The 15464-nt window shown below is 34.5% G+C and overlaps 1 protein-coding gene across 2 annotated transcripts in view; it reads right to left on the bottom strand.

Annotated features, from left to right (window-relative positions):
- Positions 1-15464, bottom strand: part of LOC145285923 (guanylate cyclase 32E-like) — a 1316276-nt gene that overhangs the window by 319891 nt on the left and 980921 nt on the right. For both annotated transcript variants that reach the window (XM_080134424.1, XM_080134425.1), the window contains exon 9: positions 6220-6328. In XM_080134424.1, coding sequence (XP_079990550.1) covers positions 6220-6328 — 109 coding nt within the window. The remainder of the gene's footprint in view (positions 1-6219; positions 6329-15464) is intronic.

Below are 15464 nucleotides of genomic sequence, written 5' to 3'. Positions count from 1 at the left end.
ATCCTCACAATCTAGACCAACTAAAGGAGAACATTACCAACGCTATCAGGAGAATAATAAGAGAAGATATACAAGCAGTATCTGCAAACGTTGTTAAACGTGCCCATAAATGCATAGATGTCAACGGGGAGCACTTCCTGCACCTTATATAAAACTATAAATAATGTAAACAATGCTACAAGTAATTTAAACAATAAAAAAATGTTTCTCCTCTCTACTACATTTCTGTGATACTTTTTACCTATAATATACAAATAGATTTTATGACGTTTCTAAAGTTTGGAGATGAGGGTTGGTTTCTCGTATTATTTGTCCGTATTTAAGTAGGCTATCCTGTACAATTTTTTTCTTATATGATACAAATACATTTTAATTTTTAAAAAAAGTCTGATTTAGGGAACCTTAAGTAGGTCGACCCCCGATGTATTTGCAGTATTGTGCTGAATGATAACTAGTGCTATGACAACAGCATATTCACTTCGTTATTTTGACTCTCGAGTATATATCCGACGCAGTGAGACACAGTTAATCAACCGAGAAATTCATCACTCTATATAAAAGCATATAAAATATTAACGAATACACACTTGGGAGTCAAAACAATGAAAAGTATATGCTGTTGTCCTAGCCCTAACGATAACTTTAGCTAGGGCTAGCATAGACTAATAAAAGTACAGTGACTAAGGCTGACCATAGACCACTCCTTCCTTAAGTTTTGTGTGGTCTTGTGCCTAATTATTTGCTTTGTTATTTTTCCAGAAAAAATATGTATAAATCTCAACGCAATGTCCGAATTAGAAATAAATCTTGAACAGAAAAAATCAACGAAAGAAAATAGTATAATTAAAGAGATTCCTACCGATATTAAATCTATTCCAATCAAGACGTGGCTCGTATTTAAACAAATGAGGAGAAAGATATATATATATATATATATATATATATATATATATATATATATATATATATATATATATATATATACTAGCTGTACCCTGCCACGCGTTGCTGTGGCTTAATTTCGTGTAATGGAAAATTCTGATAAAAAGAGGAAATGCATGTTTCTTATATTCTTAGTACAGCAATCCACTCCAAAAAGTAAAAAAAAAAAAAGGCGAAAATAAAAAAAATATGGTACTCTTGCAGAATTGGATCCGGATCTTCGGGAGTTTCCATCAATTATGGCTTGGGCTCGACCAACATTCAGTGGATTAAGCCGAAAGTTGCTAAACCATTGAAACGCTAAATAGTTTTCTTTTTTATTGTATTAAAAAATGTGAGTTTTTAATTAATATTTGGGTAAGGGGGGGTTACTATACACAGATTCGAAAAAGTTGTTCAAAAACGAATAAATGAAAGCAAAGGTAAAGTAAATTACGTTTCTATCTAACTGGATAATTTTTTTAGTGTTTTTATTTAATGTAAAATGTTTAATCGTCTGAAAAACGCAGTGTTTATCTATGTATTTGAAAAAGACGAATGGTCGCGGACTCTGTTGAATACGTTAAGTTTGGGAAAATCAGTTAAAAACTATACAAAACAATGTCAGACACCTACTGATTATATGTTATTGTGACATAGGCTGACATACGCGGTGGGTTTTTGATAGTATTTTGTATAGTGTTTTTAGTTTTAAATCGTTTTCTCAAACTTAACATCATCAACAGTGTCCATCACCGTTTGTATTTTTCAAATACACTGATAAACACTGTTCTTCAAGCTGACTAAACGTTATAGTAAATAAAACGGGTTTGTATTACACAACACAGAAACGAAAAAGTTGTTGAAAAATAAATATAACAAATAAATGTTATCAAAGGCAAGATAAGTTACTTTTCTACCTAACTGGATAAGATTTTAGTGTTTTTATTTCGTGTAAAATGTTTAATCGGTTTGAAAAAATGTAGTGTTTATCTGTATATTTGAAAAATACAAATGGCGGCAGACTGTTGAACATATTAACTTTGGGAAAATGAGTTAAAACAAAAAAAACTATACAAAATACTGCCAGGAACTCACTCAATATATGTTACTGTGACATGCGCAGACATGTATTCAGTGGTTTTTAACAGTATTTTGTATAGTTTTTTTTAGTTTTAACTCATTTTCCCAAACCTAATGTGTTAACACAGTCTGCCGTCATTTGTAATTTTCAAATATAACAGTAAACGCTGTGTTTTTTGAGCCGAATAAAAATTTTGCATTAAAAAAAAATTATCCATTTCGGTAATAAAGTAACATATCTTGCCTTTGATAATATTTGTTAATAAGGTCACGTGAGTCGATTAATGGGTGCTAATGCACTTACTGATCAGCGCTATTTTTTTAAATCGTATTTACAAGCTTAATTAAAGTTTTATGTTTTTTTGGTATTTTTTTTAGATTAGGTCCACCTCCACAATTTTCTTTTAAATGACAGCTTTTAAAGGTTTCCGACTATGCTGAATACAGAAATCGCATTGTAATTTTGCAGAAATAAGTAGTTATCGAGATATAGATAGTTGTTTTATGCATTGTATTCTTTGGCGGCCATCTTTGTTACGCGCATAGATTTGTTTATGACGCGCGCAAGCGTGTAAAAAAGACGGCTGCCAGAGATTACAATGCATTATACAAATGTTTAATATCTCGATAACTACTTATTTCTGCAAAATTTCAATGCGATTTCCGTATTCAGCATAGTCGAAACCCTACGAAAGTCGTCATTTAAAAGAAAATGGTGGCGGTGGACCTAATCTAAAAATTTACCGTTTTTTCCATTCAATTGTAAGGTTAAAGTACAGAATACGTACAAAAAACCCTCTTCTCCCAATGTTAAGAATGGCTTTTTAAATAATAACGTTATTATTCCAGCACGGATTAATAAGTGCACGAGTACCCAATTTCTTTATAAGCATTCATATTTTCTTATATAAAAACAACTTCTGTAAAAAAAAAGAAAAAACGTGTACTTCCAATCTTTGTTAAAAAAAAGGTTTCTTGCAAAAAAAAATACGGTAAAAAAGCAAAGAACAAAACGTTAATCGGTATTCATGCAGAGAGTGATCCTTGCTGAAATAATAACGTTATTATTTAAAAAGCCATTCTGAACATGGGGAGGGGTTTTTGTACCTATTCTGTACTTTAACCTTACAATTGAATAAAAAACATATCATAAAACTTTAATTAAACGTGGAAATGCGATTTAAAAAATAGCGCAGATCACTCTCTGTATCAGCATCGAAAGTACAGAATAGTTAGAAAACATCCTCCCTCCCCATGTTAAGAATGGCTTTCTAAATAATGTTAATGATTAAGTACTGTTCTTTGTCTGCTTAAGTTTAACTTTTGTTTATTAAATTGTTAGGTGAAAGTCCATAATAGTTACAAAACACCCCTATCCCCATGTTAAGAATGGCTTTCTAAATAATAACGTCATTATTTCAGCGGGGTAGCTTCTCTGCATAAGTACCATGCTTTGTTGTTAAATTGTTAGGTGAAAGGACAGAATAGTTACAAAATACCATCCCCATGTTAAGAATGTCTTTCTAAACAACATTATTTCAGCACGGTATTTTCTATGCATACGTACTATCTATTTTTGTTTATTAAATTGTTAGGTGAAAGTATAGAATAGATGCAAAGCTCTCTCCCCATGTTAAGAATATCTTTCTAAATAACGGTATTATTTCAGCACGGTACCTTCTCTGCATAAGTACTATCTTTTGTTTATTAAATTGTTAGGTGAAAATATAAAATAGTTACAGAACACTCTCCTTTTCCCATGTTAAGAATGACTTTCTTAATAGCGGTATTTCAGCACGGTACCTTCTCTACATGAGTACCATCTTTTGTTTATTAAATTGTATAGGTGAAAGTATAGAATAGTAACAAAACGTCCTCCTCATGTAAAGAATGGCTTTCTAAATAACGTTATTATTCTATTATTCTATTATTATGGTACTTTCTCTGCATAAGTACCATGTTTTGTTTATTACATTCTTAGGTGAAAGTACAGTACTCATGCAGAGAGTGATCCGTGTTGTAATAATAACGTTAATATTTAAAAAGCCATTCTTAACATGGGGAGGGGAGGGTGTATTTTAACCTTACTATTGAATTAAAAAAACATATAATAAAACTTTAATTAAACCTGGAAATATGATTAAAAAAATAGCGCGGACAACTCTTTGCATTAGCACCAAATATTATTTAAGCAAGTTACCAATCTGTAAAAAAAACCCTGTACTTTTACCAACCAATCTTATATCGAAAAACAAACAAAAAAACCCTCAAAAAGCAAGCAACACACTTTTTTTTGGCCTTATATAATAAAGAAAAAATGTGTAAATTAAAAAATTTGGAAGATAAACAAATGAATTATGTTTTTTTTTGTTTTGTTTTTTTACTTATCGAGTAAACAGAAAATGAAATCTACTTCTTTTTCAATTCGTGGCTGTGAAATGAGTCGAACCGGAAGTTCAGTTTTATCAACAAAGCAGGTTCGCACTAACGGTTACAAAAATATATTTATTTTATTTAATATATTAATAATTCGCGAGGTAAATTTATTTTAATAACATAAAAACATCCCTCGACTCTAAAGATGGGTTGTCTGAAAATTTCAAATAAATTGGTAACGTAGATATATGTTTTTATTCATTTGTAACAACCCAAGAATTACATTTATATATATATATATATATATATATATATATATATATATATATATACAGAGAAATTATGGAGACGATATATTGATTTTTTTTATACAGCGTCGCTCGTATCTGTATGCCGTACAGAAGACACCCAACAACTGGGAAGATCCCCAAAGCAGGAAATTTTATCCAGCGTCTGTCGTTAGAACGTCTGCGTTTGGCTGATAAATTACTGACTTGAGAATCAAGAACGACTTATCGAGTTATCCGTCCGTCAATATATATATTCAAGTTTATCTGTTTTTTTTTTAAATATGTATTTATTATATAATCCTGTATTTAATTTTGTCTGACTCTAGACAAATAATAGTATCTACGGTTTCCCCTGGCAAACGTTCTCCAAAAGCACACGTCTAGCTACACACGTTATCAATAATGTCGTTCGCTTTCTATCCATTAACCGAGCTTATTTGCTAGAACTGTTGGGTTGTGAAACTGTTCCGCTGGCATGCTTTCTAGATGACTACAACATGTCCGTCTTCAAATTCAATGCAAACGAATTCGTGTTAAGTCCTTCTCTTAAATAGTCAAGTCCTACCCAATTTCTATCACGTACGTGCATGAATCTTAAGATTCTAGAAACTTTCGGGATTCGGACAAAAGATAACTCAATTGTAATACACACAATACACTCACGCACACAACCATATATATATAATATATATATATATATATATATATATATATATATATATTACATGGAGGTCACCACTTATAAAGGCCTGAAAGCCACTCGGGGATAAGATAAGTGTTATTGTACAGTAATCAATGGGATAGTATCGTAGTAATCGTCAGCATTGGAAATTCGACAAAGTATCTTATGTAAGGGGACAGTCTGTCAAGAATTTGTTTATGTTGGACTTGAAGACATCCAAGTTGTAGTCAGGTTGGAAACAGACAATCGGAAGAGAGGTCCACAGTCGTGCACTTCTAAGAAAGAAGCTCTGTTCATGGAATCTACGCTTGGATTTAGGCACAGATAAGGTGTAGGGAAAATTAATGACGGTGGTTTCAGCCACAAGGGTGTTTATCGTGAAAGATTGGAGCTCAGACGAGTGCCTGAATAGCCCTGTTCGCATTTCACAGTAGAGGGCCTCATGCGATTAAAAATAAACTAACCCTATTCTCAACGACGAAAGGAAAATTCTAGGAAGTTGGACTACTGATACAAAGGCACAGAGAAAGCAGATTTGTTTGAGTGGAAGATTTTTGCTGACCTTTCATCTTTGCAATTCCGCTACGAAGAGCAGTGTTTCAAGCAATTTAAAGTAATTGGTAACCTGAATCACTTAATGTTATTCATGGATGTGTGATATCTCTCCTGGTTTCGCATACATTAATATGCTTGCACATAAACTTACAACATGAAGTTTTACTACACCAATATTTCAAGTGATTAATGGAAACATCTCAATTGAGCATTTCTCATGTGTTATTCATGCAAGTTATGTCACAATGAGGATTTGAAGATAACAACGTGCAACTAATTTCCATATTAAAAATTTCGGATCATATACATTACCTTGCTAGCTGATTTGCTTTCTGTGGACGTTTTATCGGACACAATATGTAAGTCCGAAGCACACACTTTCCATAAAAGGCCGGCAATAGCCTGTTCATACCGCCATCGCCTGCAGAACAAAAAGAAAAATAGTGTTGATGAAATTATTCACGAATAGATAATCATATATATATATATATATATATATATATATATATATATATATATCACATGTTGATGTTTTGCAACCTTTTTCTGGAATGCCTACATTATTACTGGAATATTATTTGACGTTCACAAAATAAAATTAGTAAAGGGACGGTGTACATTAGAGATTCTTTTAATTACAACGATAGGATGTGGTTGTTTATAGTGACCAAGTTTGGGGATTAGTGAAGTAGGCATGTGAAGCGGGAGTGAGAAAACGTGTTATGGGATGATATCGGTTACTTTGTAAATGTTTAAGCCAGTTACCATAGAAACTAATGTAAAGAGGCTGTGTATTAAACCGTGCAGTAAATCGGCTTGTTTTCAGTCGCCCTTTTTTAGCGGGAACATGTAAATATCTAAGAACCGAATGAGTCTCTCCTCTCTCTCTCTCTCTGTTTGTATGTACGAAACATCATTAACCCTATATATTATTTAATTATTAGAATTCTTTTTGGGATTAGTAATATGTACATTTTATTTATTTATTTTCGGACCATTGTCCTTATCTTTTATAGATGTTGTTTAACGATGTTTCGGTCAACTATTTCTATGGCCTTCGTCAGGTTGTAAACAACGACGGAACAGGAATGCTGAATCTTAAAATCTATCTTCAGTAATTACAGCTATCCATAGTTGGTGTCGTCTCACTACGTTTTGGAAAACTAATCCTCTGGCCGGATTTAGGTAGGATTGAAACAGCTACCTTCAGACAATGCTAACCTGGAACTGTAAAGATTTAACGTCTTGTGGCGCAATGGATAAATACGTTGAATCTCTACAGTTCCAGGAAAGCATTGAAGATACAGTTAAAGAGTCAGCCTTCCTATCCCGTCGCGGTTAACACTCTGGCGACGGCCAGAGGAATAGTTGGCTGAAACGTTATGAAACAGCAAAACGTCCGCAAATAAATAAATTAATAAATAAACATTAACCCTATTTGGAGTCAACTGGCTTCCTTCGAAAGAGAAAGTTCCATGGGAGTATATAATTCACAATCGGCCCTCCAGTCGCATGTATATCAATCTCAACGTTGTTTAACTTTTGCACAAAACTTCATGACTCAAACTATTTTCTAGAACTGGTCGTGTTAATTTACTCTGTAGTGTTGAACGATATAAGTTTATTTACTTTGTGAATCGTTGAATTCTATAAAGTACAGTAAAATGATTGACCATAGTCAAGGCCAACCCAAAGGTTCCTATTTCATTAGTTACGACACCAAAGCATAGGAGAAGACGTCACAATTTTCTATGATCACTCTACTTACACAGGATCCTTTATATATGCAGTATGTTTAGAAAGAGCGAATCAAGCATAACATATTTATGCATGCCTCTAGGTAACATTTAACCTTAATCTCCTGGTTCATTATCGAATAATCCTATGCTAAATCGGTTGGGTTAAACTTAAAAATCAACCTTAGTTTTTTAATAACTGTTTTACATTTCGCACAATAACATTAATATAAACTGTTGGACTATTTTTAACCACCATATTTCAACTCGCATAATACTGATTCATCGGAATACGTCCTATAAGTAGGAAAATCGATAATCGCAAAAGAAGGGAGTCTGATTTTTACTTTACACCTTGGCTTGACTTGACTTTACAACTTTACACCACACGTGCATTTGAAAAAAAGTTTTATCACCACACGAGCAGAAAATCCCCGCTTATACAGTTACCTGTAGATTCTGTTTGAGGACAGAGGCATGTCGAAATTAATGTTTTTTTTTAGAGAACAATTAACACTGATAGTTGACTTTTGTTAGTTGAACTTTAATTCCAGTGATGAAAGAAAAAATAATTGTATAAAAATCGACAGTTAATTCTTTGATATAACACGGGCTAGTCCGAAATACATGTGTATCTTCGAAGATATCGCATGACTTTTGCATTCATAACATTTGCTCAATCCATTATTAACATATAATTGTATAAGGTAAAAGGTAAGTACTCTACAGTGCAACGTAGACGACAATGTATTGTGGACTAAGTTACTGCGATCGACCATATGCATTTTTTTCTCGATACAACAGAGTGAGGTGCGAATTAGAGAAGACAACCAATCGATTTGATTAAAATAGCAGATTCCACCCATTCCAATAACAATAAATGTATGAAAGGTTAAAAATTTGTTGATCCTCATTCAATCCTGGATACGATGGAGTTCCCTATGAAAGTATATATATATATATATATATATATATATATATATATATATATATATATATATATATATGAACAAATGATTAATAAAACATGTTAAAAGTCACCTTGAAAAAGAGTTAAAAACATATTTAATTTTAAAAAAGGAAGCATAAGTTAAGTGGATAGTCCTTAATCCGCGGAGTTTCGAAGAAATACTTTCCTTCTCATCAGAGTGCAGGAATTAGCAAAATGCGGGATCGGATTTTGCATATAAAAGTATTTAATGAAACTACAAGTAAGTCACAGATCTTAATTGGTTAAAAAAAAGGGTGAGGAAAGGGGAATAGGAGGTAAAAGAAAAATGATAAAAAGATTTAACATGAATTGATAGTCCGGTGAAGGGTAAAAAATCCAAGAATGGTCAAATCCAAAACGATCGGATTAAATATTTCCATTCCAATGGGTAAGTTCCAAATGGTCCAAAATTATCAAAAAGGCAGAGTTCCTTGATTAAAATCGCAAATGGAATGAAATCCAAATCATTAAAAGATAAAGTACTGGAGAGAATATTTAAAACACGTCTGTCAAGGCTGGAGGAATCAAGTAAATTAAGGTTAAAAAAAACCAAAAAAAAACCGTATACCCAAATATATATATATATATATATATCGGTATAAGGGTATACCTACTGCCTCAGAGAGAGGTACGCCTCTGCCTTGCATGGTCCCAGATCACCCTTGAGCAAGGTGTAGTACCTGTTACCCTCCCTCTCAAGTTATGGAGGGGTACTATATTGTGAGAACTACATATATATATATATATATATATATATATATATATATATATATGCATATTATCTTGTGTGTGTGTCCAGCTGTCGGAGATGATAAAACTCCGTGATAATAAAACATGCGCACTCTGCCACTGCTCAGTGACCTCACTATTTCAGTTTGTCACTGTGCAACTAGTGGAAGAGTGCGGAGGGTACAATATGTGTTGCACAAGTATGTTGTGTCGCGATCGTTATGTGCATGTATCTTTGTAAAAACAACAACAAATAAATAAATAGATAAAAAAAGGTCCTATGACGATAGGTGAGTGGCGACGAGCACAGGCTTAGCGGGCTGGACGTGCATAGCTGCAAATCTGCACATAGGTGATTAGTGATTTATAAATCGTCGACTAAATCGCTTACAGGATGAAAGAAACTTCGGTGAACGATCTGGCGGCTGAGCAGCCTTTTCTAGGGATGCGATGCTCACCCATGAATTTAGGAAGGGTCTAGAAAAGGTGACCTAAAAGTGTCCACCCTTTTATAAGCTGGCCGACTTCCTGCGGTCGGCGGCTGATCTATATTTGCAATAGAATCAATATAAAGTTGAAGAAAAATAATTAACAAGGAAAATCAAAATTTCATCAGGAGATGAATAACCGAACTGTTGCTACGAAAAATGTGAGAACTTTGCTTGATGTCCTGGATAATGAAAGACCTGAGCGTAAGACCGCTATTGTTGCTAGAGAGCTCGCTAGGTACAGCATAGACATTGCGACATTGTCTGAAACACGACTGAGTGGTGAGGATCAGTTGGGGGAAGTTGACTCAGGATACACCTTTTTTTTTTAAGGAAAACCATCGGGGCTAAGCGAGAGGGTGGGATTGGCTTTGCAGTGCGTTCTGATTTGGTGAAGAGGATTGAACGACCAATCTGTGTAAGTGACAGAATTATGATGATGCGCTTCCTTCTAGCACACAGTAGGTATATGACGATTTTATCGGTGTATGCCCCTACCATGAGTCATGGTGAAGACACTATCACAGCGTTTTACCAAGATCTCAGTCGTTCCATTTCCTCTATTCCTTTATCTGTAAAGATCTTATTCATAGGCCATTTAAATGTGGAAGTTGGCAAGGATCATCATATCTGGGAGTCACTCCGCTGGTTTGATGCAGGTAAGGTCAACAGTAATGGTCTGCATCTTCTCCATCTGTGCACTCAGTTTGACTTTGCGTCAGCCACAAGGAGGTCCATAGATTTACTTGGACCCATCCTAGTTCAAAACAATGTAGCTTGATTGACTAAATAATTTTCAGCAAGCCAGATTTGCAGGACGTCTGTAGTGTGCATGTTATCCGTGGAGCTGAATGCGATACAGGTCACTTTTAGTACGTGGGATGTTGAAAATCTGTATAAGGAGGAAGTGTAGGTCATGTGATGTTAAGGTTCCCAGGCGGGTTGATGTGTCCAGGCTGCAGGATTCAAGTGTACGTGAAAAGCTTCGATTCATAGTTACTTCTACTGATTTCGATGGGTCGTGGGCGCATTTTAAAAATACACCCTATGAAATAAGTGTAGATGTTCTTGGGTTCAACAAATATAAAAATCAGAATTGGTTTGATGATAATTATTCTGAAGTTACTCTTAAGTGCTAAAAATGAGTTTCATCATAAACTGTTGTCTGCCTCTCATGGAGGTCGAGAATCCCTCCCAACAGTCACTTAAAGCAAACATAGGTATTCGCCAAAAGCGACTCCGACAAATTAAGAATCAATGGTGGGCTAAACTCGCCAACCAAATCCAGATGGTGTTTGATCGTAAAGCCTTCAAACGCATGTACCATTTGCTTAAAAAAGCTGTTGGTCCTCAACCACTATCTACATCTCCCTACTCTCAAGTGATGGAATTTTCCTTATAAAGGATCCTAACAAGATTCTCCTTCGTTGGATGAGCCTTGTTCTGATCTCTTTGACAATCCCTCTAATGTTGATGAGGACGCCATCAATGGATTTTTTATCACAACAGAAGCTTATCCATAAAATGTCTGAGTTCCCATTTGAGAACTAAATTACAGATGCAGTCAAGGAAGTGAACATTGGGAGGGTTCCAGGGCTTGATGCTATTCCTGTTGAAGTCCTCTTACATGGGGGTGATAAGCTTGTTCATGAAATTCTTCATCTTATCACTGATGTCTGGAAGGGTGTTCCCGTCTATCAGGATTGGGTGGATGCAATTCGTATATCACTGTACAAGGGAAAGGGGTCCAGGACCGACTGTAGGAGTTATCATGGGGTAAGTTTCTTGGAAGCAGTTGGTAAAGTATTTTCCAAAGTTCTACTCAATAGATTGTTAAAGTATATTTGTCCATCAAGAAAGTCAAAGTGTCTGTCGTCCGAGCAGAGGAAGCACGGATGCCATCTTCTCTGCTCGGCAGTTGCAGGTGAAATGTACTGAACGTCGTTCAGCTTTATCAGGCTTTTTTGGATTTGACCAAGGTATTGAACACGGTCAACAGAAATGTCTTATGGATAATTTTGGGGAAGTTGGTATGCCCACCTCAATTTCTACGATTACTCAGCGAGGTTCACACTAATATATAGGCTCGCCTGAACTTCAATAGATGCCTATCAGAACCCATCTATGTTGACAATGGTGTGAAGCATGATGATATCCTAGCACCTACACTTTTTTTCTATTTATTTTGCAACTCTATTTTCCTATGCATTTAAGGACTGTTTGCGTGGTGTTTACTTGCGTTTCAGAACCACAAGTAAAGTCTTTGATCTTCGTCGTTTTCAAGGAATTTCAGCACTTGGGTTGTGACTTCCTTTATGCAGATGACGATGATCACGTAGCACATAGTAAGAGAGATATACAGAATATCATGGATCTGTTTCCAGGGTCCTGTGCGACTTTGGGCTGACTATTTGTCTTAAGAAGTCTAAGGTCATGTTCACAACTCCACCCGGTGATTTGTATGTGGAACCAAATATTTTTGTCAACAACCAGAAACTTGTCGTGGTTAACGCGTGTATTTGAGTAGTATTCTTGCCAGATACGGAACCCTGGATGTTGATGTCTACTATACGATACAGCATGCCCCTAAGGCTTTTGGTGGCTTAGAGAAGAAAGTGTGGTCGTACAGGGGTATAACTCTTCGTACAAAGATCAGTGTCTATCAATATTGTATTTTACCATCTCTGCTGTACGTTTCTGAGGTCTGGATAACTTATGGTAGGCAGATAAAAGTCACGGAGAGAGTGCACAAGAAATTTCTGAGACATATTCTGAGCATCCGGTGGAACTCTTTCATGCCTTATATAGATTCCCTCATGCAAGCTGACGTACCATGTATCGAGAAGTTGATTATACGCAACCAGATGAGGTGGGCTGGACCTCTGACAAGGATGGGCGACGAGGGATTGCCAAAGCGCCCGTTCTATGGTGAAATTATACAAGGAAAGTGTCCACAACATAAACCTAGCAAACGCATTAAGGACAACATCAAAAGTAATCTTATAGCTCACGGCATTTCCGTATCCAGTTGAGAAAGTGTTTACGATGATTAAAAAAAGTGGCGCTCCTTGGTCCATAATGGCTGTGATAGCTTTGAGAAGAAAAAGTATGAGCATGCAAAAATGAAGCGTGATATCCGGAAGAAAAATCTGTCACATATATCAGGTCTGTCGGAGGCTTTCGTGCAGAAGCACATCTGTGATTTATGCAACAAAATTACTCTATTCGAAGCCGGCCTAGCTACCCACAAGCGATCACATGGAGATCAGGCTGTCTTTGATGGATGTCTTTGATGATGGAGGAAACAATGCGGGCCACATGTGTTCTATTTGCCCTGTGGTCTGTAAATCAAGTGGAGGCCTGAAGCATCATATGAATGTCCACAATAGAGCAGAACCAGTTGGCGTCCCTCAAGCTCAGCTAAAGTGTGATCTCTGCAACAGACTGTGTAAGAGCAGGGCTGGTCTGAAGATCCAACTTCGTTCCCACAGTAGATAGAAATTGATGCATCATGATCACATATCCACACACACACACACACACACACACACACACACACACACACACACACACATATATATATATATATATGTATATATATGTATTTATGTATAAATGTATATATACATGTATATATATATATTTATAATAAAAAATTAAAAATTAAATGAAAAAATTAAAATAAAATAAATAAACATAAATAAATAAAAATATATAAATAATAATAAAAAGATTATAAAACGTATTAATTAAATAATAAAAAATATTTATAAGTGCATGAAAATGGATGAATAATCAACAATAAAGCAAGGGAAGATGGACTACTTACACATTCATATCCTGTATGTATATTTGCTTATATTTTACTATATTCATTTACTTACATACTTACTTGGTTTATCCGGAATTTGCAGATACTGGCACTCCTCTCCCCTTTATTTTTTATTCTTTATTTTGTATTTAAGTCCTTATTTATAATCAATTTAATTACTCTGCCTGACATTTTCATAAGTAATAACTTGTACATTTAAGTTGACCTCCTTTTGTCCCTATATTATTCCCGTCTTTTAACGTTATCCTTTGTGGGTACTTTTGACATTTGCTTTTCTAATTTATATTTAATTCTATCACCATTTAATCTTTTGTTTTCTTCCTCTCTTCTTTTTTTACTGATTTTTTTAATTACATGTGTTAAAAGTATATATCATTTTTCTTTTATTATAGTTGGAATTTTTGTATATATTTGTGAATTTCGGCATTTTGGATTATTTTGGACCATCTTCTAATTAAGCGATTTCCTTGGATTTTACTTGTGCGAATGGAAAATTAAATTAACTTTCTTGGACTTACATTTTTACATATTACCGTCATTGGGTGCCTTACCTTTCACCTGGCTATCCATTCACGTGAAATCACCTTTTTCTTCACCATATTCTCTCTGCTTCACTTTTTTTATCAAGTAAGATCTTTGACTTACTTGCACTTACACTAACTACTTTTGTATGCAAAATCTAATCCTGCATTTTGCTAATTCCTACCCTCTGATGAGAAAGAAAGTATTTCTTCGAAACTCCGCGGATCAAGGACTATGCACTTATTAAATGTTTCCTTTTCAGATTAAATATGTTTTTAACTCTTTTTCAAAGTGTTTTTAACATGTTTTATTAACTGTTTGCTCCTATATATGTATATATATATGTATATATATATGTATATATATATATTTAAATATAGTTATCCACTGGCACGTGTTTCGTCGTCTACGACTTATTAAAGTTGCTGAATCAAGCGAGATTCCAAATCGTGACCCCACGCTAGTGAGCCTAACCCCCTTACCGCTCATCCGTCTCGCATGGCCAACCCAAATCGCGATATATCCAAACAGTCGTGCGAGATGAGTGAGCGGTAAGCGGTTTTGGCTCATTACTGTGGTGTCCCTATTTCTAATCTCACTAGATTCAGCCACTCTGACTAGTCGTAGACGACGAAACACATATCGGTAGATAATTATATAAAAAAACTAATATATATGCAGCTCCCCATGTTGGTGTACCAAATTGGTTAAAGGGAACATTATTCCCAAATCGCATTTTGGTAAAAAATGCACTTCCGTAAATAATTGAATTCTTTCAAAACGTATAACAAAAAACAAACAACATCTATATATATATATATATATATATATATATATATATATATATATATATATATATACTTGTATACACACACACACACACACACATATATATATATATTTACTGAATTTTGAAAATAATATATGACAATTTAGCTACATAATATTTCCTGCATTTCATTCTTGTGAGCATCTGTGAAGCTGCCCACGCTACTAACGTATCTTGCACCGCTAAACTGATTATTAGAAAATTGATACATAAAATCAGGTAGATATAGAAAATATTAATATGAATAACACAAATATCAATACAATTTTCTGAATGAAATGATCTAGGTGTTGTCATCAATATTTTTTATCAGGAAATACCTTTAAATACTATGTTTGGATGGAAGATGATTCGTAGAAAAATTAACTGATTTCGATAAAAAAAAGATATAAGCAAAATCACAGACAGAAAAAAAATACAAATCCTCCTT

The sequence above is a fragment of the Euprymna scolopes genome, chromosome 10, assembly GCF_053919585.1.
Source record: "Euprymna scolopes isolate OS-2025 chromosome 10, ASM5391958v1, whole genome shotgun sequence".
NCBI lineage: Eukaryota > Metazoa > Mollusca > Cephalopoda > Sepiida > Sepiolidae > Euprymna > Euprymna scolopes.
The sequence above is the reverse complement of the archived record's forward strand: the minus strand, read 5'-3'. Positions and strand labels throughout refer to the sequence as shown.